Consider the following 24,922-nt stretch of genomic DNA (forward strand, 5'->3'; position numbering starts at 1 on the left):
ACAAGTAGCTGAAAATTCACAATAGTGATGAATGAAAGTCTGGGGGAACTCAGGTGTCTGCTCTACATGTTTCAGCAAAGGAAACCCACTGAACTTCCACCATCCCTATGGTTTATTTCCCAAGGATCATCGGAGGAACTTCTAAATGTGCTTTTTTGTAAGACATTGAAAGAGCAGCCCTAATCCATCTACTAAACATAGCAGTTAAAGTCTTACTCTTGTCTTTCTCTGCACCAAAGATGATCAAAAGTTGATTGTATATCTAGAGAAGACAGCAGAATTTAGACAATCAAGGCTCTCCTGAAATCAAACTATTGGAGATCTCCCTCATCTTCTGAAGATGGAGAATTAACCAACTCATACATAGCAATGTATTGCTCCAAATGAAGTTTGGAATAGACTTTAGGAAAGAAATCCAAGACCTGGCTTAAAGATCACGCAATCAGTGTAGAAGGAAAAAAGCTGAACCCAAAGTCTGTTGAAAACAATGAATCAATCCCAATGGTAAATCCCAAGCTACTAAGGGATAATAGCCCACTCGTCTTATCAACACTGGCATCTGTGGTCACAACCTTGGGATGCGAAGATCCAAGTTTACCCTTCCTGAGTTTGAAGCCTGACATCCACCAAGCTAACTGATGTCCAAGTTGAATAGGAATTGGAATTTAGACATCCATATCATGTGGTTCCATGACCTCATTGACATCTTAGACCTTTAGATCAACATCTGTTGGCCCATTGGGATCCAGGGTTCAGGATATCTTGATTCCAAAAAGTTTTCAATCCAGAGATCAATTAGCCTGGTGGTAAACATGGGTGCCAATGGCGTAGGGTGGGTAGCCACTCTAGAAGGCAGTTCAGTTGAAGGGATGTGGTCACGCAAGAAGAGCAGGCAGTTGTCTCACCGGATGGAGCTAATGTTAACAGTCAGATCCCTGATTTTTCTTTCCCACTAATTTCTCAACTCTATTGTGTAAAGAAGTTCTGCATCCTTCAAAAAGGGCTTGAAAGCCCTTCAGCAGAGTCTTAGAAGCATAAACTGCATACGTTGACGAATGGTAGAAGAAATCAGAAGCTGCATAGGTTTTCTTAAGGACATTTCCACTTTTTTGTCCATTGGATCATTGGGCAGACAGCCTTCAGTTGCTAGAGCGAAAGACATGCTTACCAGCAAGGAATTAACCTTCACAGTTTGAGAGAACTCTGATTCACAACCTTCCTAAGGATTCCTTTTGCCCAGAAACCTGGAAATATAAGCTTACTAATGTTTTCTCAGGAAGGCACATAGGAAATCCTCCAGTTCCACAACTGTATCTGGGATATGAATCACTAACTTCTCTCGTAAGTGCAATGACTTCAGCATACTGGGCACTTTCTACCACATTACCTCTATGAGGCTCCGTTTCTACTTCCTCTAAGTCATCGGAATCTAACAGCTCCAACCATGGCTGCTTGGGTTGAGAGTTTAAGCCCAATGCACCGTCTACTGTAACTCATCATTGGACGTAAAACTCCAGAGGTGCTAACCTGCCGCTCTCTTCTTCGCCCACATTGTGCATCTTAGCTCGTTTTCAACCCTCTTAGTCAATACCACCATAGACCATGGATTGCAATATATATATATATATATCCCCCAGGGACAAAGAGCCAGTGGTTTCCCAACTCTCCACAATTGCATTAAAGGAAGGAGCCCCACATAAGCTTATTATTAGGACTGGGAGCCATCAGCATGCCCTTAAGTGCACTACATCTGACTGAAGGGAGTGAGAAATGCAGCTGAAGCTGAAGTCTCTATAGTGCTCAGCCTCCATGGGTGGGCTGCAAGCCCTTGTACGTTCTAGGTAATCCTGAAATAGGTATTTTGCAAACATATAGCTTGTCCTGTCAGGTAGGGGAGACTTAAAAAAGGACCTTCAAACTTAGTTTGACGACACGCAAATAGTGTACTGCTTGAAGCAATCATGTACGAGAATGGGGATTATCTCAGCTGGTCAGGACTGGGACAAAGCCAGGACATTGAGGTAATGTAACACAGTTCAAAGCTCAAACACAATACCCATCAAAGTGCGAAGTTGACCATATGTGCCTACTTTTTATGTAATAGTGAGATAGTCTTGCAGTTTAGTGATCACTAAGGAAGCTAATGCAGTGCCTCCTCACCCAAAGTTAATGAACCCCCAACCTCCGAGACCTGACTTTACACGCTTCATGTCTGTTTCAGCAGACCTGGTAGGGACTGCACTTTTAACCCATGTTGCTTTCCTAGCTGAATTCATAACTGGTACATTAGAGAAAAATAAAGCATAATAGTTTTCATCTTACCCAACTGCTCAACAAGTCTAGAATAAACTGCATCAATTCGTCTCATTGTTTTTATCAGGTCTTTCCTTCTAAATCTTATTTCCACAGTTCCTTCAGCCTCTAATACACCTCCTCTGAAAAATAAAAGCAACATCAGATTGGCAGGGTCATTTACTGCAGGAACGCTGTCCATGCAAACTTTTAAATATGTGATGCCATATTATATCAATTTATTCCTGAGAGGTTGCCTCGTAAAAAAAATTCCAAAGTTGCCACTGACAAAAATAGGGGAGCTGGTTAAGTTCAACAACAATCATGTTTGCAATACTTCACTCTACATCCCTAATGAATTATTTTGCATCTGACTGTCTAATCCCTTTTCTTAAAAGCTCTTGCTTTATTTCATGTACATCTGAGAACAAATCAAATACGGACTATGTATGGAAAATGAGACTTTTCACTGCTTTTGAAATAAAACTACTGAAATCTTTACCTAGGTTCAAATGTGGAAACGTTAATCTTTTGGAGTAACAACACCAACCAATTTGCTCATTCATCGTTAAGTAACATTGAGGGGCTCAGTGTGAGATCCATTCCGCCCGGATGTGACGTCAGAGCCACTATATCTGCATCACCCACGTGCGCTGACGTCAGTTTCTTTCTGATCTCCTTCAGTGTCAACTGATGTCACTGAAATAAGAATATGGCAATGTGCAGACTTCCAGACTGTGTGAATCTATTCCACAGAATGGGGAGGAAAGTGGGTTGTTGACGAATATGCGATTAGAAAGAGTCTCTACCAGAATAGGTGTTACAAAGGTAAGTAACTTGTTAGTCTGACAGACTTCTAACCGCAGATTCCTCACCATGTGAATAGATACCAAAGCAGAAATCCTTTCTCCAGACCCCGACTTCTGTCTCTTGGGTTTTTATCCTTGATCGGTTTATGTCTTTCTATGTACATCATTTGTTGCCATTAACCCTCAATATTTAAATGGCAAGTATGTAGTCTCATCTATTTTTGACCAGTTCATTTTTTTGTGGTATTCATATGATTGTGAGGTATCGTTGAATATAGGAATTTTATACTAGAATGATGTGCTAGCACAGATTTATAAAAGAGTGACGGAATCAATAGGTCACTCGTGTTATATGGAGAAACTTTAGATTATTTTGACAACTACCCCCACACGTAAATAAATAGAAGTTTTTGATCGATATATTCTTTTTTTGTTAAATAGTTTGTTGCCTTCATTCTATATTGCAAGATCAGAAACTGTGGAATATCATCTCTTTTTTGGCGTGCACATCATTATTTTTAGGTAATTTGAAATAATGAATTTTTCATATCTTTATGAGAAATTAGAATAATTAAAAAGGTGACAGAATAAAGGAACCATTTCTGCTTCATGGATAAACTCTTAGAATAGTCAGTTAGGCGCCCCAAGGCGTAAAATAATAAAAAGAGAAAATAAAAAGTGCTGTAGAATAATATCACACCTATATGAAATTTTCATTACAGTACAAAAAAAGGAGGTCTTCTTATAAGAAATTCCTAATTCTGGTTCGAATGTCATTGAACGACCCCCGCTATCAAAAGGGAAATATAAGTAAGTCCACTATCTTATTATGTTTAGGATTATGACCTGTGGATATATTCATAAGCTTATTTCTGATCATATACATTTTTTATTACAGAATTTTAAACAGAATCAAAGTACCCATATATTCCAGATTTAGAAACTTCGTTATCATAAAGTAAGTTCAGATATTCCAATAGGAAATGGGGACATCATTAGATGCACTATTCTATCGTTAGCCATTTTACGGTTCACATAAACATATCATTATGGTCCTGGTGTAAGTTGAGTACTCAAATATAACAATGTTCTATATGCATAGAGAATCCTTTTTGACATAGGAGGTGCTAAAAAACGTTGAATCAGAATTTGTCTAATGTTTGAGATTATATTTTTATATTTTTAAATGAAGCATATGTAGAATGCTAACTATGTAATGTTGATAATATCTGTATAAAATGTATATATGAAAATAATGAGGTTATAATATGAAATAATACTGTCAATGTATTTTTTATTTATTTTTTGATTCCTTCTAGGTAAATTGTGGTAATTTCCTGAAGAAGGCGTCCAATACGCCGAAACGCGCGTCGATAATTACTACTACTTGAATCGTATTTTTATGTATTTTATTTTTATTCATTTTTGACCATATGAAATGTACTGATTGTCATGATTGTTATATAATATGTATTGTGTTGCTACACAAGTTTTAAATAGAATTAATTCTGAAGAATTAAGAAAAAAAAATGTAAATACAAAGTTACATTGTTTTTGTTTAGTCCTCCGCACATTGTTGTTTAAATGATCATTAGTTGCCTAGGAGTTGTTTACCTCATAGATACCAAAGCAATACATCTCTCCCAGTGGTACATCCATGTAATGACTCAGACTAGGAAATCTTGTAAGATCGATCGGGCAAAAATCCATCCCACTGGACCTGTATATCCAGGCAGCAGTGCTTTATTAACATACAGGGACGTCCACGTAGCAACACCCAACAGATGTCTAGAACTTGCACACAACGCGCTAGTGCAGTTGTAGCAGCATTCGTTCTGGTGGCATGAGCATGCAAGCCTTCTAGGGGTTGCTTTTTGGATAGCCCATAGATGCATAATACAATTCTTTGGGAGATAGATCTCTTTTGTAATGCTTTGCCTTTCTTAGCTCCAGAGAAGCCAACAAACATGGTCATCCTGTTAGTATTCTCTGTTCCAATCAACAAATGAGCTGAGGGCCCCCTTAGGGTTAAGAAGATGGAGCCGTTCTTTTTTAATGGATGAGGTGGAGCATAGAAAGTCGACAAGATGATAAAATCCCCAATGTGAAAGGGTGTGACTACCTTGGGTAAGAATACCTCTTTTGTCCAGAAAACTAATTTTTCCAGAAAGAAATATGTTTATGGTGCCACCGCAGATAATGCCTGGCGTTCACTCACTTGCCTGGTCAAAGTTATGGCACTAAGGAGTACTGTCTATAGGCAAAGAGGGCAACTGTGCATTGGGTCGAAGAGAGTGCACAGTAGGTGAGTGAGTAACAAATTAAGGTCTCACTGTGGCATTACAAACGGTGTTGGTGGGAAAGTGTGTATCAGTCCCTTAAAAAAGACAAAAATAAGACAACAGAGGACCTGAACAAGGAAAGTTGATCCATAAGCATACGCGGACATAAGGTAAACTTTAACTGTTGCCACAGCTAGACCTTGCTGGGCTAAGGATAAACAAAACAGATGGACATCTATTAACTGTGCATTTAGGGTTGGATATCTCAGGAAAACACCAGACAAGAACATCTCAAAGCCTCCCCCATAAATAGATATACTAGATGGAGCTGTGGTTGCTAGATGACACTGGCCACTTATGGGCGACTGGTGAGGGAGGGGGCATCAAAAGCTATCAATTATCGCCGTTTAATCTTCATGAATGGAGGTGCAGGTTGTGCAGGTTAAGGTGCAAGTCTCAGCCCTGTTGCTGCGAAAGAGATCCTGCTGAAGGGGCAGCTGTATTGGAGGACAGATGTGTATGACCAGAAATTCTGGGCACCACACTCTCCACACACTCTCCTCGTCCATTATGGTGCCATTAAGATTACTTGAGCTCGATCTCTCTTGAAAGTGGAAAGTGAGGGGAGGAAAGGCGAACAGGAGTCCCAAGCCCCAATTGGCAGAAAGATTGTCTAATTGAGAACTGCCTCAAAAACTCAACGCGCAAAGGTTTCGACATTGCATATTCTTTGTTGTGGGAAGTGCATCAAACCAGGGTTCTACTTATAGTTGGAGGATGTCTAGAACCACCTCAGAGTGTAACTGCCATTTGTAATACTCTAGGCAACGTCCGATGAGTTTGTCTGCCTTGGCGTCTAAAGCTCCTGCCAGATGTTGAGTGATCAGGGAGATACCCCGAGCAAACATACATTTGCAGACATGTAAATCCTCCTGGCACAGGAACTACAACCTGTTTGTTGCAGTACCATGTGGCGGTCATGTTTGTGAGAACAACTACCTGCTCCCTCTTGATGGTTGGGAATAACACCTTCAGTGTCAAGCGGGTAGCTCGAGGCTCCTACAAGTTCATATGCAGGCGATCCTCTGTCGGAGACCAGAGCCTTCATATCTCTACCTCTCCAACCCAGCACCGATCCATTACGACAGTCAGCTCTAGGTGGGGTAGGGAGAGGGGTCTGCCGCTGGTCCAATTATGGTCAAGCAGCCACAACTGTAGATCTTTTGCAGTCTCCTTCGACACCTGTAAGGACAAGTCCAGTTGGTGTTGAGTCTGCTGAGGCTTTAATTCTGAGTGCTACAGCTGCGACAGGCACCGGGGAGGAGGGAGGGCGATGTGAATATCAGCAGCCCTACATGCCAAGAACAGATGCATACTGGTAAGTAGCATATTCCATTCGAGGCATGTGGCTGCTGAATTCACATCTTATGCATAGAATGTATAGCAGTTTCCTCCTAGCGGCGGTTGCCCGTGCCAGCTGCAGCAGTCTGAAAAAGAGTTTTGAGTACAGCCTGCCCTACAGCTGCTTGCTGTTTGGAGTGTACATCTACGCAGTAGTGTTTGGTAAATGTATGTATGGTAGTCCATGTGGCTGCCTTACATATGTCCTCTAGAGGAATGTTTCCTAGGAAAGCCATGGATGCCCCTAACTTGCGTGTTGAATGCGCTCTTGGGGGAACTGTTAACGTGCGTTTAGCTTTTTGATAACAGATTTGTATGCACTTAACAATCCATCTGCCTATACCTGATTTGGAAATGAGGTTGCCTTTGTGCTGTGGTGAAAAGGCAACAAACAGTTGCTTAGTTTTTCTGAAAAGTTTTGTTCTGTCTATATAGTACAGGAGAGCTCTTTTAACGTCTAGGGTAAGTAGAGCTCTTTCTGCCACGGAATCTGGATTAGGGAAGAATACTGGCAGTTCTATAGCTTGATTGATGTGAAACTGGGACACCACCTTTGGCATAAATTTAGGGTTAGTCCACAGCACTATCCTATTAGCGTGAATTTGTATGAATGGCTCCTGAATAGTTAGGGCTTGCAGCTCACTAACTCTTCTGAGTGATGTAATAGCCACTAGAAAAGCCACTTTCCACGTTAGGAATTGTATCTCACAGGAATGAAGAGGTTCAAAAGGTGGTCCCATTAGTCTGGTTAGAACCACGTTGAGGTTCCAGACAGGTGAAGGTGGGTGTCTTGGAGGAATGATTCGTTTGAGTCCCTCTAGGAAAGCTTTAATAGCAGGCACTCTGAAGAGTGAAAGGTGCTGCCTGTTCTGAAGATAAGCTGCCACCGCAGCTAAATGTATCCATATGGAACTGTAAGCCAGATTGCATCTGTGTAAATGTAAGAGGTAACATATGATGTTTTGAGTAGATGCATCTAGCGGATTTATGTCATTATTGGTACAATAGATGACAAATCGTTTCCACTTTGCCGCATAGCATGCTCTGGTTGTAGGTCTCCTTGCCTCCTTGATAATATTCATACAGTCGGGAGGCAAGTTTAGGTAACCAAACTCTATGACCTCAGGAGCCAGATTGCAAGGTTCAACTGTTGCGGATCTGGGTGCTGAATGTCGCCATGGCTCTGCGTTAAAAGACTGGGTGTTAATCGCAGCTTTTGATGAGGCACCACGGAAAGTTCTAGGAACGTGGTGTACCACGGCTGTCTCGCCCACGTTGGAGCAACTAGGATGAGGGTCATTGAGTGCTGTCGTAGTTTGCGTGCCACTAGTGGTATGAGCGGGGCTGGGGGAAAAGCGTACACAAACTTGCCTGACCAGTTCATCCATATCGCATTGCCCTGAGACTGCAGATGTGGAAACCTGGCGGCGAAGCTTTGGCATTTTGCTTTTTCCCTTGTGGCGAACAGGTCTATTTCTGGGTGACCCCACCGCTGGAAGTACGGTTGCAGCACTGAGGGATGTATCACCCACTCGTGCATCTGGTGGCTGTGTCTGCTGAGCAGGTCCGCCATCTGGTTGTCCTTGCCCGGGAGGTGTTCCGCCATGAGGAAGATGTTTCTCTGAATGGCCCACTTCCACATGCTTTGCGCTAGATGGGACAACTGTGGAGAGTGTGTCCCTCCCTGCTTCTGTATGTAGTACATGGCAGTCATGTTGTCCGTCCGGATTAACACGACTTTGTTGCACAAATGTACCTTTAACGCCTTCATTGCCATAAAGATTGCCATCAGTTCCAGCAGGTTGATGTGCATCCTTTTTTGCTGTGTCGTCCATAGTCCTTGCACTGTGTAATGGAGGACATGCGCTCCCCATCCTTGGAGAGATGCGTCCGTCGTCAGCACTATTTGTGGTACAGGCTCTTGGAACGGTCGTCCCCTACAAAGGTTTTGTGGGTTCCACCAATGCAGAGAGCTGTATGCGCGACCGGTCACCAACACTAGGTCTTTCAATTGTCCCTGAACCTGGTTCCACTGCCGTGCTAAGCACTCCTGAAGCGGGCGCATGTGTAGTCTTGCGTGAGGGACTATGAAGATGCAGGAGGCCATCATGCCTATCAACTGCATAAACACTCTTGCTGGGAGCGAGTGTTGGGGTCTGAATTTTTGAATGAGTAACAGAATGCTGTTGATTCTTGCTGAGTTTGGCTGCGCCTTTGCCGTCAGAGTGTCTATTGTTGCTCCCAGGTACTGTTGCACATGGGCGGGCTGAAGATGAGACTTTGGGTAGTTTAATGAGAATCCTAGGCTGTGTAGGAGGTGAATAGTGCGGGACACGTGGCTGGCACATTGCTGGGCTGACCTTGCTTGGATGAGCCAGTCGTCCAGATAGGGGTAGACGTGAATATGGTTTCTCCGTAGGTGCGCAGCCACTGTCGCGAGGCACTTGGTAAACACCCTGGGGGCTGTTGTCACCCCGAAAGGCAGTACCTTGAACTGGTAGTGCTGATTTTGGATGGTAAACCTGAGATACTTCCTGTGTGCTGGAATTATTGGTATGTGGAAATACGCATCCTTTAGGTCTAGTGTTGCGAGGAAGTCTCCCTGACTGAGTAATGGCAGGACTTGCTGTAAAGTGAGCATGTGAAAGTGTTCTGACAAGATGTATTGGTTTAGGGGCCTGAGGTCTAGTATTAGCCTGAGAGGGCTTGAGTCTGGTCATCTTGATCGTCTCCTGCAGGGTAACTATATTGTTCATCATAGTCATACCCTATATCCTCATTAGAGCGTGTGGGTGAGCCTGCATAAGTGTCCTGGCCATGGTACCTTACAGGTTCAAAATGGACAGGCGATGTTGAAGAATCCCTTTTCTTCTTTAGTGGGATTTTATAGGATTCCAGAGGATTTTCTGACCTGATCTTTCTGTGATAAACAGAAAGTTTGCCTGTGTTGGCGTCGATGTGGAGCTTTGACTGATCATCATAGGAGGGCTCCTGGTACATAACGTCCTCTTCTAGAGGATGACTCCTTTTTCCAAGTGACACAGTTTTGGGTGGTTCGATCCTTGTCGTTGGATCGATTGCCTTAGGCCGTGCTGTCGGGGGCAGTCCGAATTTTTTCGGCGGCTTCGGGGTCGGCGTCGATATTGGACCGACGGACTTCGCCCTGTCGTCGAGCTTTTGGCCTTGCGTCGACTTCGGTGCTTGTTGCGGTGGAGGCGCGCCCTTTTTGTTCGACTCGACTTGCTCCTTCGAGGCGCCTTTTTGTTTCGGCTCGAGGGCTTTGACGAGCAGTTGTTTTTCGACTCGGTGCCTCGGTTCGAGGGCCTTCCGAGACTCGAGGCCTCTGTTTGTGTCTCTGTCCGTCGACGCCGACCTTGTCGGTTCGACGTACTTGGCTTTAGCTATGGCCTTTAGCGCACCAATCTTTGGCTCGACACCCTTTGTGGTCGACCCCGCAGGGTCGTCGACACTTTTCTTCGACGTCGAATCGGATGTGGTCGCACTCTTCGATCCGAGGACTGTCTTCAGCGGTTTCGTTTTTGCCTCAATCGCTTTCGGTTTCGCTTTCTGTATGGCGACCGATGGCTCGTGTGATGTATTCTTAGCCAGGCCGAGACGCGGGGCTATAGAATGTTTGTTAAGATCTTGGCTAAGGCCTTTTGGCGATGCCTCGACCTGAGCCTTTGAAAGTTTTTGAGTGTCTTTTTGGGGCCCAGTACCCACTGTTGGGCCTGGTTCATCACTCGAGTCGTCATCGACGGCACCGATGGGGGACACAACGTCCCTTACCTCTTCGACGTTTTCTTCTTCATCGACGCGTTCTTCGTCGTCTTCATAGTAGTTGGAGTCGTGCTCCGAACCTGGATCCGACGCCTGTTCCGGATCCTCAGTCTCGACGACCTCATCGTCGTCTTCATCGAAGATATTCACCGGGTCGGGCGCTGGCTTCGTCATTGTTTGTCTTGCTGCACGTCGGAGCCTAAGCGTCTTCTTCGACCGGAACCGAGCACAAGCTAGACAGTTGTCCTCGTTGTGGTCTGGTGATAAGCACTTGTTGCACACCGGGTGTACATCGATGTGCGGGTATTTAGAGTTACAAAGGGGGGCATCGCTTGAACGGGCTCCGTTCCATCGACGATCGGGCCTCTGGTGTCGAAAAGGCCACGCGGCTCTCTTCGACGTCCTGCTTCGAAAAGAACTGGAACAAGAACTTTGGCACCGATCGAAATAACAATACCGACGACCCCGAAGGCCTTCTGGCCTTGTAGAAAAGTTTCCGAACTTGAGTAAAGAAAAGTACATCCGAACCCAATGGCGGAAAAAACCAATCTGAGGATGGAGAGGATGCCTACGCGCACTGTAGTCCAGGGGAGGAGCCACCTATCTCGTGATACTTCGAAGACTCTTCCAGGACAACAATGTGCAATCATCCGGACCCAACACTAGGCGGCGATCTATGCATAAGATGCATAAGATGTGAATTCAGCAGCCCACATGCCTCGAACAGACCGTATCCAGGAAGGCTTTGATGAGATGAGCTGTTGTGAAAGAGTCAGATGTGACTTCAGCACGTTGACGGAGAACCCCAGCGATGTCAAAAGTTTGGACGACATCTGGAGGTGGTTGAATACTGTTTGAGGCGATCCCACCTTCAGTAACTAGTTGTCGAGGTATGGCCAGATTGGTCATTGCATCAGTTTCTCATTCTGCAATTTAGAGGCTTAATTTAGGAACCTTTCCTTAGTTCCCTGTTGCTTGGCATAGTCTACTGGGCTCAGTACTACATTCCCCAGAATACAATACACAAGTATAACAAGCACATCTGGTGCTCATATGGCTGAACAACCAGACCATTCATTCAACATATGTTCTCAGTACAGCAACTTCTTGCATCCCTCCAACACTTCATATCTCCCATCTATCCAGATTAATCGTTTAAATGTATTTTTTAAACACGCAGATTTTCGACGGCTCACTGCTACCTCCTAAACAACATTTTCCAGCATTCTTACAAACAGTAAGCACTTCTTTCACGGCTCAACCGGGAGTACAAGGCACGCATGGGAACTGGCCGGTTTCCAGTTTCCCTGGTCCTTGGCATGAGGAGCGGCTTTTCCGAACCGCACATAACGGTGAGCTCATGTGACATGGCTCTGGCATGACAGAACGACGGCGCTACTAACGCCGCATGCTCTTGGAGCGCGCCTACATTCCGCTTAGAGACTACGCGGTAATGCAATCTTCTCCCCCTACCCCACCTTTTTTAGCCACACTGCAACCTTGCATTTGCCATAGCATCACACACTGTTGTCGTCCCCCCCTCATGCTCCAGCCTTGTTATTCAGACAGAAAGGCAGGCATGTCTTATTAAGAGAGATTTTGCCTTCGCCAACACATGACTTCTCTGGATCCAGCAGAGCGGTTCATATGCTGTATGACTGGCCGCTTTTGCTTTGTTTTACCGCACGTGCCATGCACTTGCTCTCCCTCATAGTTAACGAACATAATCTGTGCGGTTTATGGACCTTGCTCTTAGTTAACAGGGATCGGTCCTCCATCCCTTCTGTATTGCGGGAGCCCCTAATGGCTCAATTTACCCACCAGGTCTTACAGACATTGGACTGGTTACTGTAAGTGAGGCTCTCGATATTCAAATTGCCTTAGGCCAACGTTCTATCCAGCCTGACCTGGAACAAGAGGGGCTTGCCATGGAATCGAGGTGTATCAAGATACACTCACGAAATATCGTACTGACCTTTGCTATTTTAACCTAATACCCTTTCATTTTTTTATATCTATCAAAATGTTTCCTCCTCCAATAGAACTGTGGATCTTATTACAATTTATTCTATTTTAAAGACACAGAGTTGATCCTCACTGCAGCTATGTTTGTTGACACACCCTCAAAGGTGTTCTACTGCGAGTCTCTACTTTCTAACCATGACACAGGCTGGAAATGTTACTGCCCCTTGAGTGCCTATGCCAAGAACAGCTGAGGCCTGACATCCGAATGATGCGGGTAAGTGTCTACTCTAGACATCGGATAAGGTGTCCCGCAGACTGGGTTTCACCTTTTTGGTTTCCTTGCCGCCAGAGTTTTCACTGGGTGTTTCAAACATCCTCTTAAACAAGTATTGGCATAGCCAATAGGTCTGGCTTTTGGGACTTTATAAATATTTAGTTGTGCAACACAATATCCTTGGTGCAACAACATCAACTGTTGCATGGCTAAACACTTATAAGGTCCCAAAGGCGAGACCTATTGGCTATGCGAATGCTTGTTCATTTTTGTTTTTCAGCACTTTTAGTAGTTCTATATAATGAATCCCAGGAGCACAATTGGTCTTTGTATACTAACATTATTTAGTAAGCTGCATGTATTGGACTCATGTTTCAGCAATTTGCATAGAATCAGTATCCAGTAATATATGCAATATTCATACATATGTGTGATGAAGAAGGCATTTAACAAGTGTTAGCTTAGTTTAAATGAGTAACAACTGTACAGTTATAGACGAGGTGAGTCTTCTGAGGTAAGTACATACAGTTTTGCGAGGGATCAGCAAACGTGAAGCTGTGGGATGTACTCAAATTGTGGCTAGGTAAAGGACATTTGTGATTGAATTAGACATGTAGGAACTAAGGGAGGGAGATTGTATAAATTGTGTGGTGTCCGGCAGTTTTTTAATATGAACACCTGGCATCAGTAAATCGGCAGACGTTTGTACATATCGGGGGGACTGGTATCCTCTTTAATGCAATTTTAAAGGAGAAGAGCAATAACAAATAAACCCTCAGTCTGGCAATAAGCCGTTTTCGCAGACACCTGGTCTCCTTTCTCCTCAGAGAGATAGAATAGACTTCGGCCCACTGTAATACAGTAGCGTGCCAATGAGATTTACCAGGTAAGGATGAGGCCCTCCATCTCATAGTGACTGAGTGTCTACCCAGTAAGAAGGGTAGGTCTAAACACCTGTTCGCAACCTTACCAGACATGGGGCACTTGTAGAGGTCCAGTATGCAATGTTCTAGACTATGAAGCTCCTGGTGGCCGGTGACAGATGACAATATGGTGCCAATATCTCCCCAATAGTTGACTTAGTTAGACACATTCCAGAAGATGTGCTTGATATCTGCCCCACTGCGAGGCAACGAGGGCAGTTTGAACTGGTGGTAACATATATTTCAACCACATCTATGACAGATAGGCCTGATGCTAAATATCATGGTGCATGTGTGGAAATCTAACAGCTGTAGTCCTTTTTCATTTAAATTGAGCCAATTGGACCAACACACCTGATAATGATATGTGAAAGCATAGCCAAGGATTGGAAAATGGTGGCTGGTGTAAATAATGTGGCAGCAAATGAGAGTTTGAGCCCTTGCATTGTTGAAGATATTTTAGAAAAATAGATTGGCTAAAGTTCTCTTTTAGCATTTCTGACTCATCACAGTGAACCAATCGTGTGATGAAATATCCTAAAGGTCTTTGTTGATTTCTTTCTTTGTTATTCTGACAGAGGGTCATTGACCATCTAGAAAAAGGGTCATTGGAGTTTACTGAGTCCCTGTATCCAGTAGCCTGTACGCTACGGTTGTGTGTGGCAGGCTAGAGTGTTGTGTGTGCCCTGTTGGGCTTTAGTATTTAGCATTCAAACTTTCAGAGCGGTGGCTTTCTGTTTTTCAAGTTGGCACCACTTTGCAGCCATGTTTGTTTCTTTACATAGCGTCATGTTTCCTCTACGGAATGTGTGCCGCGAAGGGCAGACCCCAAAGTGACTTTACAGGCTGCCTCTGCGCTCCCTGCCGAATTCCCTCCAATGAATGGAACACCAGTCAGGATTTGAGCCGGCCCTTAGAATACCTCGGAGCTGAGGCGCAGCTGCCGCTGCGAGTGAAGTGGGCGCCGCGTGGTAATAGGCCAGCCCGGGGGAACTCAGGGACTCGGCGCTCAGACCGGTCGGTGCACCAGAGGACATTTATAATTGAAATCTGAAAGCATGAGGATCAAGGAGATCTCTTTGCGGCAGGATCCGGATCTGAGGAAGGAGTTGGCGTTGCTGGCCCGGGGCTGTGATTTTGTCTTGGCCTCTAGATTCAAGAAGAGACTAAAGGCTTTTCAGCAAATACAGGTTTGATGCTGCCATTTTCTGCTCTATTTTTGTTTTTTTTATCGTCCCCTACACCCACGCTCTGTGAAGTAGCAAAATGTATTTTTGTTCGGACTACCTACTTCACCGTGTTGAGAATTTTGAGAAAATTGTGTGCCTACCTTTTGTTTGGTCGTTTTTTCCCAGTTGTGTGACGGGTGGCGTTTGTTGCCAATATCTGACCTAGAGCAGGTTTAACACACCTTGTTTTGCCAACACTGCTGTCGGTGCACGTTTAATGGTGTGAATATGGAGCAAAATGCATGTTTAACAAGGTATATATGCTGAAAGCTAGATTCAGATGTGCACGCATTTTACAGATTGTTCAGGCTGAAGTTACCGAGCGACTCGATCTGTGGTGGGGGAGGGTGAGGGAATTGAAGCAAGCAAAGCGGAGAGAGGCACGCGAGGCTTAATGAGCCTTGACAGAAACCCACATGGAGGCTGCGCGCGTGAACTCTGGTAGCACTATGAAAACCCCCTTACTAAAAGTCGAGCAGGAAGCGCATGCGCTGCTCTAGGCTCGACAATTGAAACTGAGGGACCCTTAAGTACCCAAAGGACCAGGGTTCAAACAGAAAAGCACCAAATAATGTCCTCTGGGAATGTTTTCCAAGCCCTATTGTTCAACATTTCACCAATTACCACACCATATCACACTTACCAAACATTCAAGCGTACGGGTTACTATTCAGCCCAACTGTCGCGATGTGTTAGCACAAAAACTTTCAAATAGTACGGCGATGTGTTAGCACAAAAACGTTCAAATAGTACGTCTGTAAATACAATTTATAAAAAATGTATCAGAAAGTTAAAAATTAATTTCATGCAACATACTCTTATATGAAATGACAGTACTATAATGATTATAAGCACAATAGGAAAACCCCTTTATAAAAACAAGAAGCGAGAGTTAGACCAGACACTACTCTTTGTCATTAACAAGCCATTTCCATCTATAGAGAATCTTCGGGTGAAACCTGATGAACTATAGTCAATCATCATCTAGAGTAACATCCAATTGATGGATTAATTGTAAACAGGCGTCAACACGTTTCAATGGTTTATTCTGGTTGGATCATCTTTATCAAGACAACGAAATTATATACTCTTGTTGAATAAAAGCATTTTCTAATAAGCCACTTTCAATGGTGGAGAATCTAATTGGAAAATCCAACTCTCAATCAGAGGGCACCTTGAGGAAATTGACACCTATTTCAAAGATTGGTAAGGTTTATTACGAATCACTCTGAAATTACAGCAGTGCCAATCAGTGCCGATCTCTGATGCCAGCACCCTACCTATTGCTTTCTCAGCCAGGAGAGCTCAAACTTCTCCAACGTGTATGGAAAAGTGAAGCTCCAGGAGGTGTTGTGGTGCAAGTGGGATGTCCGGGGGTAATAGTACAGAAAAGGTTGGGAGTATCCGTTTTGTACACTGTAGACCACCCTTTGATCTGACGTGATACTCCTCCGGCTGGTAAGGTGTATGGCGATGCAACCTCCTTCTGGGCACTTGTGAACCACCAAAAGACAAATTTCACTTGTTTTGCGACGACTGCGGCAAAAGAGGCTGGGGTTTGGGTAGCTCTTAGCCCCTAGTGGCTTGGACACTTTCGGCCTGATCCCTGACCTCGACCTCAAAAGGACTGAGAGGCCTGTTGCTAATATGGATATTGTCTCTGCCTTTGCTGGTAGCCCCAACCGAAGCCACCGGGGCGATGCTGCTGGGGAAACTATTACACTGGCAGAGCCAAGCTCAGAGTGGGCAGTGGCCTTACTCTCCCTGAATCTTTAAAGGGCTGATTCCACCTTTGCTCGGGAAAGCCTTGAGACATCGAAAGGCATGTCCATGAGGAATTGCTGGACATAGAACAAGAAGCCAGTGAAAAGAATCCAGGCAAACTGCTCACTAATCACAGTGCAATTAAGGGAAGAAAGGCCAATGTCTGTCAAAGTATCGAGGCTACTGGCATCCTGCAGTTTATCAAAAATATTGCCATCATCATCATATTGGTGATCATCGTCGTTGTCCCAATACCATTTTGTGGACCATAGCCTGGGTCAGAGTGGACCTAATAAACAATTTACTTACCTTCGGTAATGCTTTTTCTGGTGGAAACAGTATCTGCCTGTGGATTCCTCACCTTTTGAATATCCCCTACGCCAGGATTCCGCAGAAACTTTTTTCCTAGCTCTCCTCGCCGACGAGGTCGTCATAATACAATGGCTCCGCTCGCGACGTCACCGGAGCCAAAAGAGAGCATCATCGGAGGGATGCAGTAAGTTCCACCCATTTTGTCCGTGCCTTCGAGGTGAACAGGTGGACCGACAACAGATTCAAAGTATACACAGTACACAATATTCATACATATACACACAGTGTAAAATTCTGAAGGAAAGCCAAAGAATTAAAGCATTTCCTATAAACCCACACAAAGGCAGATAGATGAGACAATGCAAAACAAACATGTTAAACAATGCTACTTTTAAGGTATGCAGGGGTGGACATCGGGGAGGAGGGTGGGTCAGTGTGGAATCCACAGGCAGATACTGTATCCACCAGAAAAAGCGTTAACGAAGGTAAGTAACTTGTTCTTCTGATGGATACATCTGCCTGTGGATTCCTCACCTTTTGAATAGAATCCCACAGCAGTCCCACTCCTGGAGGAGGGTGTCCACCCTTCTATACCAAAAAATACTGCAGGACAGAGTGCTCAAAGTGGCCGGCCCTTCTCATTTCGGAATCCAAGCAATAATGATTTGCGAAAGTGTGGAGGGAGGCTCAAGTTGCAGCCTTACAAATGTCCACTAGAGGAAAACCTCTGGCCAAAGCAGAAGTGGATGACTTGGCTCTGGTGGAATGAGCTCTAATACCTTCAGGCGGCTCCTTACCAGCAAGGGTGTAGCAGTTCTTGATGCAAAAGATGATCCATCAGGATAGTGTACGCTTGTGCACAGCCTTGCCCTTCATGCGTCCAACGTAGCCCACAAAGAGCCGATCGTCCAATCGCAAGCCTTCAGTCCTATCCAAATAAAAGCTACCCACTCTATTAGGATCAAGGTGATGAAGTCTCTCCTCCTTGGAAGGGTGAGGGGGGAGGATAGAATACGGGAAGGGTAATGGACTGCCTTAGATGGAAGGGGGTAACCACCTTAGGCAGAAAAGCAGCCCTGGTCCTGAGGCCCATCCTTTCAGCATGAATGGTCAAAAACGGGGTTTTTGAACTTTGAGCTTGAAGCTCAATTACCCTCCTGGCTGAGGTAACAACCACAAGAAAGACTGTTTTGAAAGACAGGAGTCTCAAAGGACAACTATGTACAGGTACAAACGGAGAACCCATCAAGAAAGTGAGAACAACATTTAAATCCCATCGAGGCATAATAAAGGGAGTAGGAGAAAACCTATTGGTAAGGCCCTTAATAAATCTTAAAACAATGGGAGATTTAAACAAAGACGGCTGATCGGTAAACAAAGAAAGCCGATAAGACCGACAAATAGCCCTTAACAGTGGCCACATCACATCCCTGCTGGGCCAAAAACTGCGAAAACTGAAGAATATCTGACACGTGGGCCTTTAATGGATCAATGGACTTCTCCTCACACCATTTGACAAATCTAGACCACCTGGAGGAGTAAATAGACTTGGTGGAGTGTCGCCTGTATGATAAAAAAACATCCACCACATCCAGCGGGAGGGAGAAAGAATACAGGTTGCCTCGTTCAATCGCCAGGCATGAAGGTGCAGGCTCTGGAGGTGGGGGTGTAAAACCTGCCCCTGCAACAGCGAGAGGGGGTCTACCCATCAGAGGACGAAGGCGTTGAGGGTGCGATGAGAGGTTAAGTAGATCTGTGTACCACACCATTCTTGGCCAATCCGGGGGGATCAATACAACTTGGGCCCTGGCAAATCTTCATCAGAACCCGAGGAATCAAGAGTATGGGGGGAAACGCGTACAGAAGCTCTGAGCCCCAATCTAACTGAAAGGCGTCCCCCATCGCTCCCTGCATCGGAAACTAGAGACTGCAGAATGACAGGAAGTGTGCATTCTCGAGAGTGGCATTCAGGTCCACCCGAGGAGTTTCCCACACTTGAAAGATGTGATGAACAACCTCCGGATGAAGCCTCCATTCGTGATCGGCTGAGAACTGTCGACTGAGAGAATCTGCACATACGTTCAGCACCCCTGCAGATGATTTTCTATCACACAAATCTGGTGGTCCTAGGTCCAGGACCAGAGTTGTAGAGCCTCTGCAGAGACGACACAACCCTACTCCTCCCTGCTTGTTGATGTACCACATTCCGGTAGTGTAGTCCATCAGGACCTGAACCGACTGACCGCGAAGGGAGGGAAGAAAGGCCTTGAGTGCCAAACTTACCGCCCGCAATTCTAAAAGATTGATATGAAGCAATCTGTCCTCTGGAGACCAAAGACCCTTGATCTCCAGGTCCCCCAGATGAGCATCTCACCCTAGGGTGGAGGCATCCGTTATCACCGTGGCCACCAATGGAGGAAGATGAAATGGCCTTCCTTGTGACAGGTTGCCTTCCATGCCCCACCAAGTCAGGTCTGCTGCAGTGTCTCTGGACCGTTTCCCTGAGATCCTCGTTGTGTTGAAACCACTGCCTGCAGAGGCACCACTGGAGTTCCGTCATGTGCCAGGGTGCATGGTTGACCAACAGAATGCAGGAAGCCAACAGAGTGAGCGGGCGAAGGGCCTTCAAGACTGGAACAACCGCTCCATTGTGAAACATAGGGATAATTGCCTGAATGTATAGAATCCTTTGTGGAGGTGGAAAAGCTCGACACACAGTAGTATCCAGAACAGCCCCTATGAATATGTTGTGCTGAGAGGGCACCAGGTGAGATTTGGGCACATTTTTTGAAAAACCCAAGTTGAACAACAGCTGAGCTGTTACTCGCAGTGATGAAGCACCATCTCCGGCGACTGCTTTGAGCAGCCAGTGGTCCAGATAGGGGAAAACTGGAATCCCTGATCCCCTGAGATGAGCTGCCACCACTGCCATCAGCTTTGTAAAGACTCCAGGTGCAGTAGTAAGACCAAACAGGAGGACCGCAAATTGGTAGTGCTGCGACCCTACAGTGAAACGGAGATACTTCCTGTGCGACTTCAGGATGGGGGTGTGAAAATACGCATCCTGCAAATCTATCAACACCATCCAGTCCTCTTGCTGCAGCGCCTGAAGAACCTGAGCATCTTGAATTTCTCCTGTTTGAGGTAAAAATTCAAGACCCTGAGGTCCAGGATCGATCGTAACCTACCATCCTTTTTGGGAATCAGGAAATACCAGGAGTAGCATCCCTGACCCCTTTCCTGATTCGGGACTACCTTTATTGCACCTTTTTGCAATAAGGCAAGGACCTTCTTCTGGGGAAGAAGTAAACTATCTTCTGAACAGAATCCTGGGAAAGGAGGGTAAGGAGGAGGAAATTATCTGAAGAGAAGGCGTCGTCCATGACCTCGCCGGCGTGGAGAGCTACAAAAGTTTCCGATTGGCTGTTGCGCAGGGGATATTCACAAGGTGAGGAATCCACTGGCAGATGTATCTATCAGAAGTCCGTGAACACCTGCACCACACTCCCCCGGACAGAGGGGAGGAATGCCTTCAGTGCAAGTCGGATCGCCCGCAGCTCCAGAAGGTAGATATGGAGCTGGGACTCCGCCGGAGACCAGAGGCCTCTGATCTCCGCCTCTCCCATGTGGCCTCCCCAACCCTGGAGGGACGCATCCGTCACAACTACGTGCTCCGGTTGGGGTAGGGAGAGGGATCTGCCACTGACCCAATCGCGGTCCGTGAGCCACCACTGCAACTGTCTTGCAGTGCCCTCCGAGATCAAGACATGGTCGGACAAGTTGCCCTGATGCTGGGCCTACTGAAACTTCAGGTCCCACTGCAGAGCCCGCATCCGCCACCTGGCGTGATGCACCAGAAGGATGCAGGAGGCCATCAGCCCCAGAAGCCGCAGCGTCAACCTGACCAAGACTTGGGATAAAGGCTGAAAGATCGGAATTAGAGCCTGAATATCCCGAACCCGCTGTTCGGGAGGATAAACCCGAAACTGCGCCGAGTCTAGAACCGCTCCGATGAAGAGGAGCTTCTGAGAGGGGCACAGGTGTGACTTCGGCACATTGATGGAGAACCCCAGCAGGTGCAGGAGGTCGGCCGTAGTCTGGAGGTGGCTGTCGACTGTCTGGGGCGAGCCCGCCATCAACAACCAGTCGTCGAGGTAGGGGAAGACTGAAACCCCTAACCTGCGCAGATGAGCTGCGACCACCGCCATCACTTTCGTGAACACCCGTGGGGCGCTGGTAAGGCCGAAGGGGAGCGCGATAAACTGAAAGTGCTCGTGGCCTACCGTGAACCGCAGGTAGCGCTGGTGGGCCGGCAGGACGGGGATGTGGAAATAAGCGTCCTGCAAGTCCAACGCTACCATCCAGTCTTCTGGGTCCAGGGTAGCTAAGACCTGAGCCAGTGTCAGCATCTTGAATCTCTCCTTCCGGAGGAAGCCGTTGACGTTCCGCAGGTCCAACATAGGGCGTAGGCCCCCTTTGCCCTTCTTGGGAACCAGAAAGTAGTGGGAGTAACAACCACACCATACTTCTGGCCCAGGAACGCGCTCGATGGCCCCCTTGGCCAAGAGGGCCGTAACTTCCTCTCGCAGAAGATTCAAGTGATCCCGACACGCGGTGGTACTGCGGTGGCATGGCTGGAGGGGTCGCCTCGAAGGGGAGGAAGTAGCCCCTTCGGACGATTTGCAGCACCCACCTGTCCGATGTGATGTCGCGCCAGTGGGAGAGGTGATGGCGAACCCTGCCCCCCACTGGTGTCTCGTGGGCCTGAAAGCTCGGACTAGGATGGCTTTGAGGCAGATGCTGCGGGGGTGGATGTGGACTGGCCGCGCTGTTGTCCTCGGGCACCGCCACGGCGTTTACCACGTCCGCCACCGCGCTGGATGTTAGTCTGTGGCCCGTGGCTGGCAGGACGTGTACGGGCGCCCCTTCCTTGCCCACGAAAGGGGCGAAAGGCAGCAGATTGCTGGCGCGGGGCCGACAGGCCCAAGGACTTGGCCATAGCCCTGAAGTCCTTAAAGCGCTCAAGCGCATTGTCTGCCTTGTCGCCAAAGAGCCGACGGCCATCAAACTGCATGTCCATAAGGGTGTTCTGGACATCAGCCGAAAAGTTGGCGGACCTCAGCCGGCTGTGGCGACGAATCACCACCGTCGTTGCCATCGCTCTACCTAGCAAGTCCATGGTATCCAATCCACATCTGATGGAGTACCGTGCCGCATCTCGACCCTCCGCAAGGGCTTGGGCGAGTTTAGTCCGGGCCTCCTTCGGACATTGTGGCAGCGCGACCGTGTCCCACAGAGAGTGGGTATAACGGCCCAAGAGGCATGCGGTGTTAACTGACCGCAATCCCAAACACAGGGAGGAGAACATCTTCTTACCATATTGCTCGTACCTCTTGGATTCCCGATCGGGGGGAGCCGTCGGGTATGCGGTCTGGGAGTTAGAGGCATGGATAACCAGGCTCTCGGGGTGGGGTGGGTGGACAGGAAGCAAGGGTCGCCCGGAGCCGGGCGGTGGCGTCTGGCCACGTTCCTATCTACAGGGGGACCTGTAGCGGGCCTGGACCAGGTGCCCAGAAGAACGTCAGACAAGGCCTCATTAAACAGCAACAGAGGCTCCGATGAGCTTGCCTGCGGTTTAAGGACCTCAGTGAGGAGGTTAGTCCTCACGGCCGCGACGGAGAGCTCAAGGGATAAGGCCTTGGCCGCCCGCGTCAACACCACACTATAGACTGCCCCCTCCTCCGTAGCCACGGTAGGAGGGGAGACAAAGCCAGTGTCTGGCAAGGTGTCCAGACCACTGGCGTCCCCTAGCTCGCCTGTCCAGTCCTGATAAGGCTGACACTCAGGTGCCAGAGGGTCCTCAGACCCCTCCCAATCCGCCTCGCCACCCATCTCCTGGTATTCAGGGTCAAACGATGGGGCCGGATCATAGAAGTAAAAATCTCCCATCGGCGTCAAAAGCGGCGCCGGACCGAGGAGAGAACGGTCGACGCCGGGGCCGGAGCACCCAGCCAGCTTGGGCTCCCAGTCGGGGCCTTGGGGCTCGAAGGCGCCGCGGAACCCGACGGAGGAGTGAGCGACCTCATGGCCGAGAGGAAGTCGTCAATCTCCTCCGGCGTCGCGTGCTGCCCAGGGGCCGTCGGGTATGGAGCAGGCCGTGACACCTGTGGCTCCAGCGGAGCCGCATGGGCGGTGTCGCCCAAACCCCCGGCCGTGTCGCGTGAGCGTCGGGGGGAGTCAGAAGAGCGATGTTGCTTCTTCGACTTCTTGTGCCTCTTACCTGAGGACTTGGAGCTCGAGGAGTGTTGTCGATCCTCCGAGCCGTGATGACTCCGGTCCCTCGACCTCCTCCCGGACCGGGACCTCGAACGGCGCGGGCCGACTGTCAGAGCTCGAGGCGCTTGCGGGACCGCTCCCGCCTAGCCTTCGACGTCAAGGCCTGGTAGTCGGGGCACAACTTGTCATCGTGGTCGGGTCCCAGGCAATGAAGACACCGGCGATGGGGGTCGGTAACCGACATCAGTCTGTTGCAGTCGACGCAGGTTTTAAACCCGGGCATCCCTACCGGCACCGTCGGAGCCGTTCGACTTTTCGAAAAAGAAGATCAAAAAGATCAAAAAGTTTAGTCAAAAAATGACTAAAGGGTACCACTGTTCCCGGATCGGCGCTTGCTGGAGCGGAAAAAATAGGAACTGACGTCAGCGCGCGAGGGCGGCGTCTGAGTACTCCGGCGACGTCATTCCGGCGCCAATGACGCCAACGACGGACGCGGAGCCGCAGACGACGCCTACAGACGCGCAAGGGTACTGCTACGCAAAAGTTTCCGGATGCAGTCTGACGGCTGGGGGTATTCTAAGGTAAGGAATCTAATACTAACCTGTTTCTTTCAGATTTGTACATCAAGAACGTTGTTGAATATCCCACAAGTTGTAAAGGGAGAAGGATGGAGGGCTGCTTTTTAAGGTAACATTTCTTATGATTGCTTTTGCATTCTTTATTCTGACAATCCTTGTTTCCCTTTAAAATAGGTCACTGTTGCACTAAGAAGCATGTCATATTTACAGATTGAGCAAACATATTCAGTGGACCTCGATTTTTTAATTGAAGATGCTTTCCTGCCTAAGTCTTATGAGGTAATCCTGTTTAACAGTTTTTCTTCCTCAGCATTATTAAATAATGTATTATAAATAAAAGCAGTTGATGTTTATTGAATTTCAAAATGTGTCCCATAAATGTTAGAGTGTAAAATTAATATAAAAGTTCAGTTTCACAAAGTATATTAATGTATGCAATTAAGTCATATTCCTGGTATGTTTATTATACTCATTGTTTGCTGAAACTCATTGTTTTTGCAAAATGAACCTATTTCTTTCAGACAGTACCTTGCCGGATTGTTTAGGCTGCAGTGTCCCTAGATTGCCCCTATTGGAATAGGACCAAGGCTGGTTTGCCTATGGCTGGTTCCTGTCAGAGGTGGCATAGTGGGCAAAAAATGATGAAATGTACTGGTTTGCAGCTAAGAGCAATTAACAGCAGCTGAGGTTAATTCAAGCAACCCACTGCCAGTTTTTGCTTCCCCTAATAAAAAGTGCAACAGACACTAATGAAGTGCGGGTAGAAGTGTAGCCCACTGAGTCTAGTTTTCTGTTAGAAGCTCTTCAACCTATACAGAGGAGAAGGAACTTCCTCTCAGTGCTACCCTGCATAATACACTTGGGCAAGGAGGTATTTAAAGAACAAACCACATTGCAGATAGTTACTTCAAGGATGAGAAGTACAAGGCCTTCTTTCAAGACTCCGCTTACATTAGTTAAAACTTTTTTTTTAATTAATTGAAAAAAAACAGTGGCCCATAAATGAATGAATACACCATCTTTTAAAGGACCACCAT

General features: G+C 46.9%; 1 protein-coding gene across 10 annotated transcripts in view; it reads right to left on the minus strand.

Annotated features, from left to right (window-relative positions):
• Positions 1–24,922, minus strand: part of ACACB (acetyl-CoA carboxylase beta) — a 2,338,068-nt gene that overhangs the window by 189,450 nt on the left and 2,123,696 nt on the right. For all 10 annotated transcript variants that reach the window (XM_078667379.1, XM_078667377.1, XM_078667383.1 and 7 more), the window contains one exon: positions 2,323–2,435. In XM_078667379.1, coding sequence (XP_078523505.1) covers positions 2,323–2,435 — 113 coding nt within the window. The remainder of the gene's footprint in view (positions 1–2,322; positions 2,436–24,922) is intronic.

Source organism: Lissotriton helveticus, chromosome 11 (genome assembly GCF_964261635.1).
Source record: "Lissotriton helveticus chromosome 11, aLisHel1.1, whole genome shotgun sequence".
In the NCBI taxonomy this organism is placed as follows: domain Eukaryota; kingdom Metazoa; phylum Chordata; class Amphibia; order Caudata; family Salamandridae; genus Lissotriton; species Lissotriton helveticus.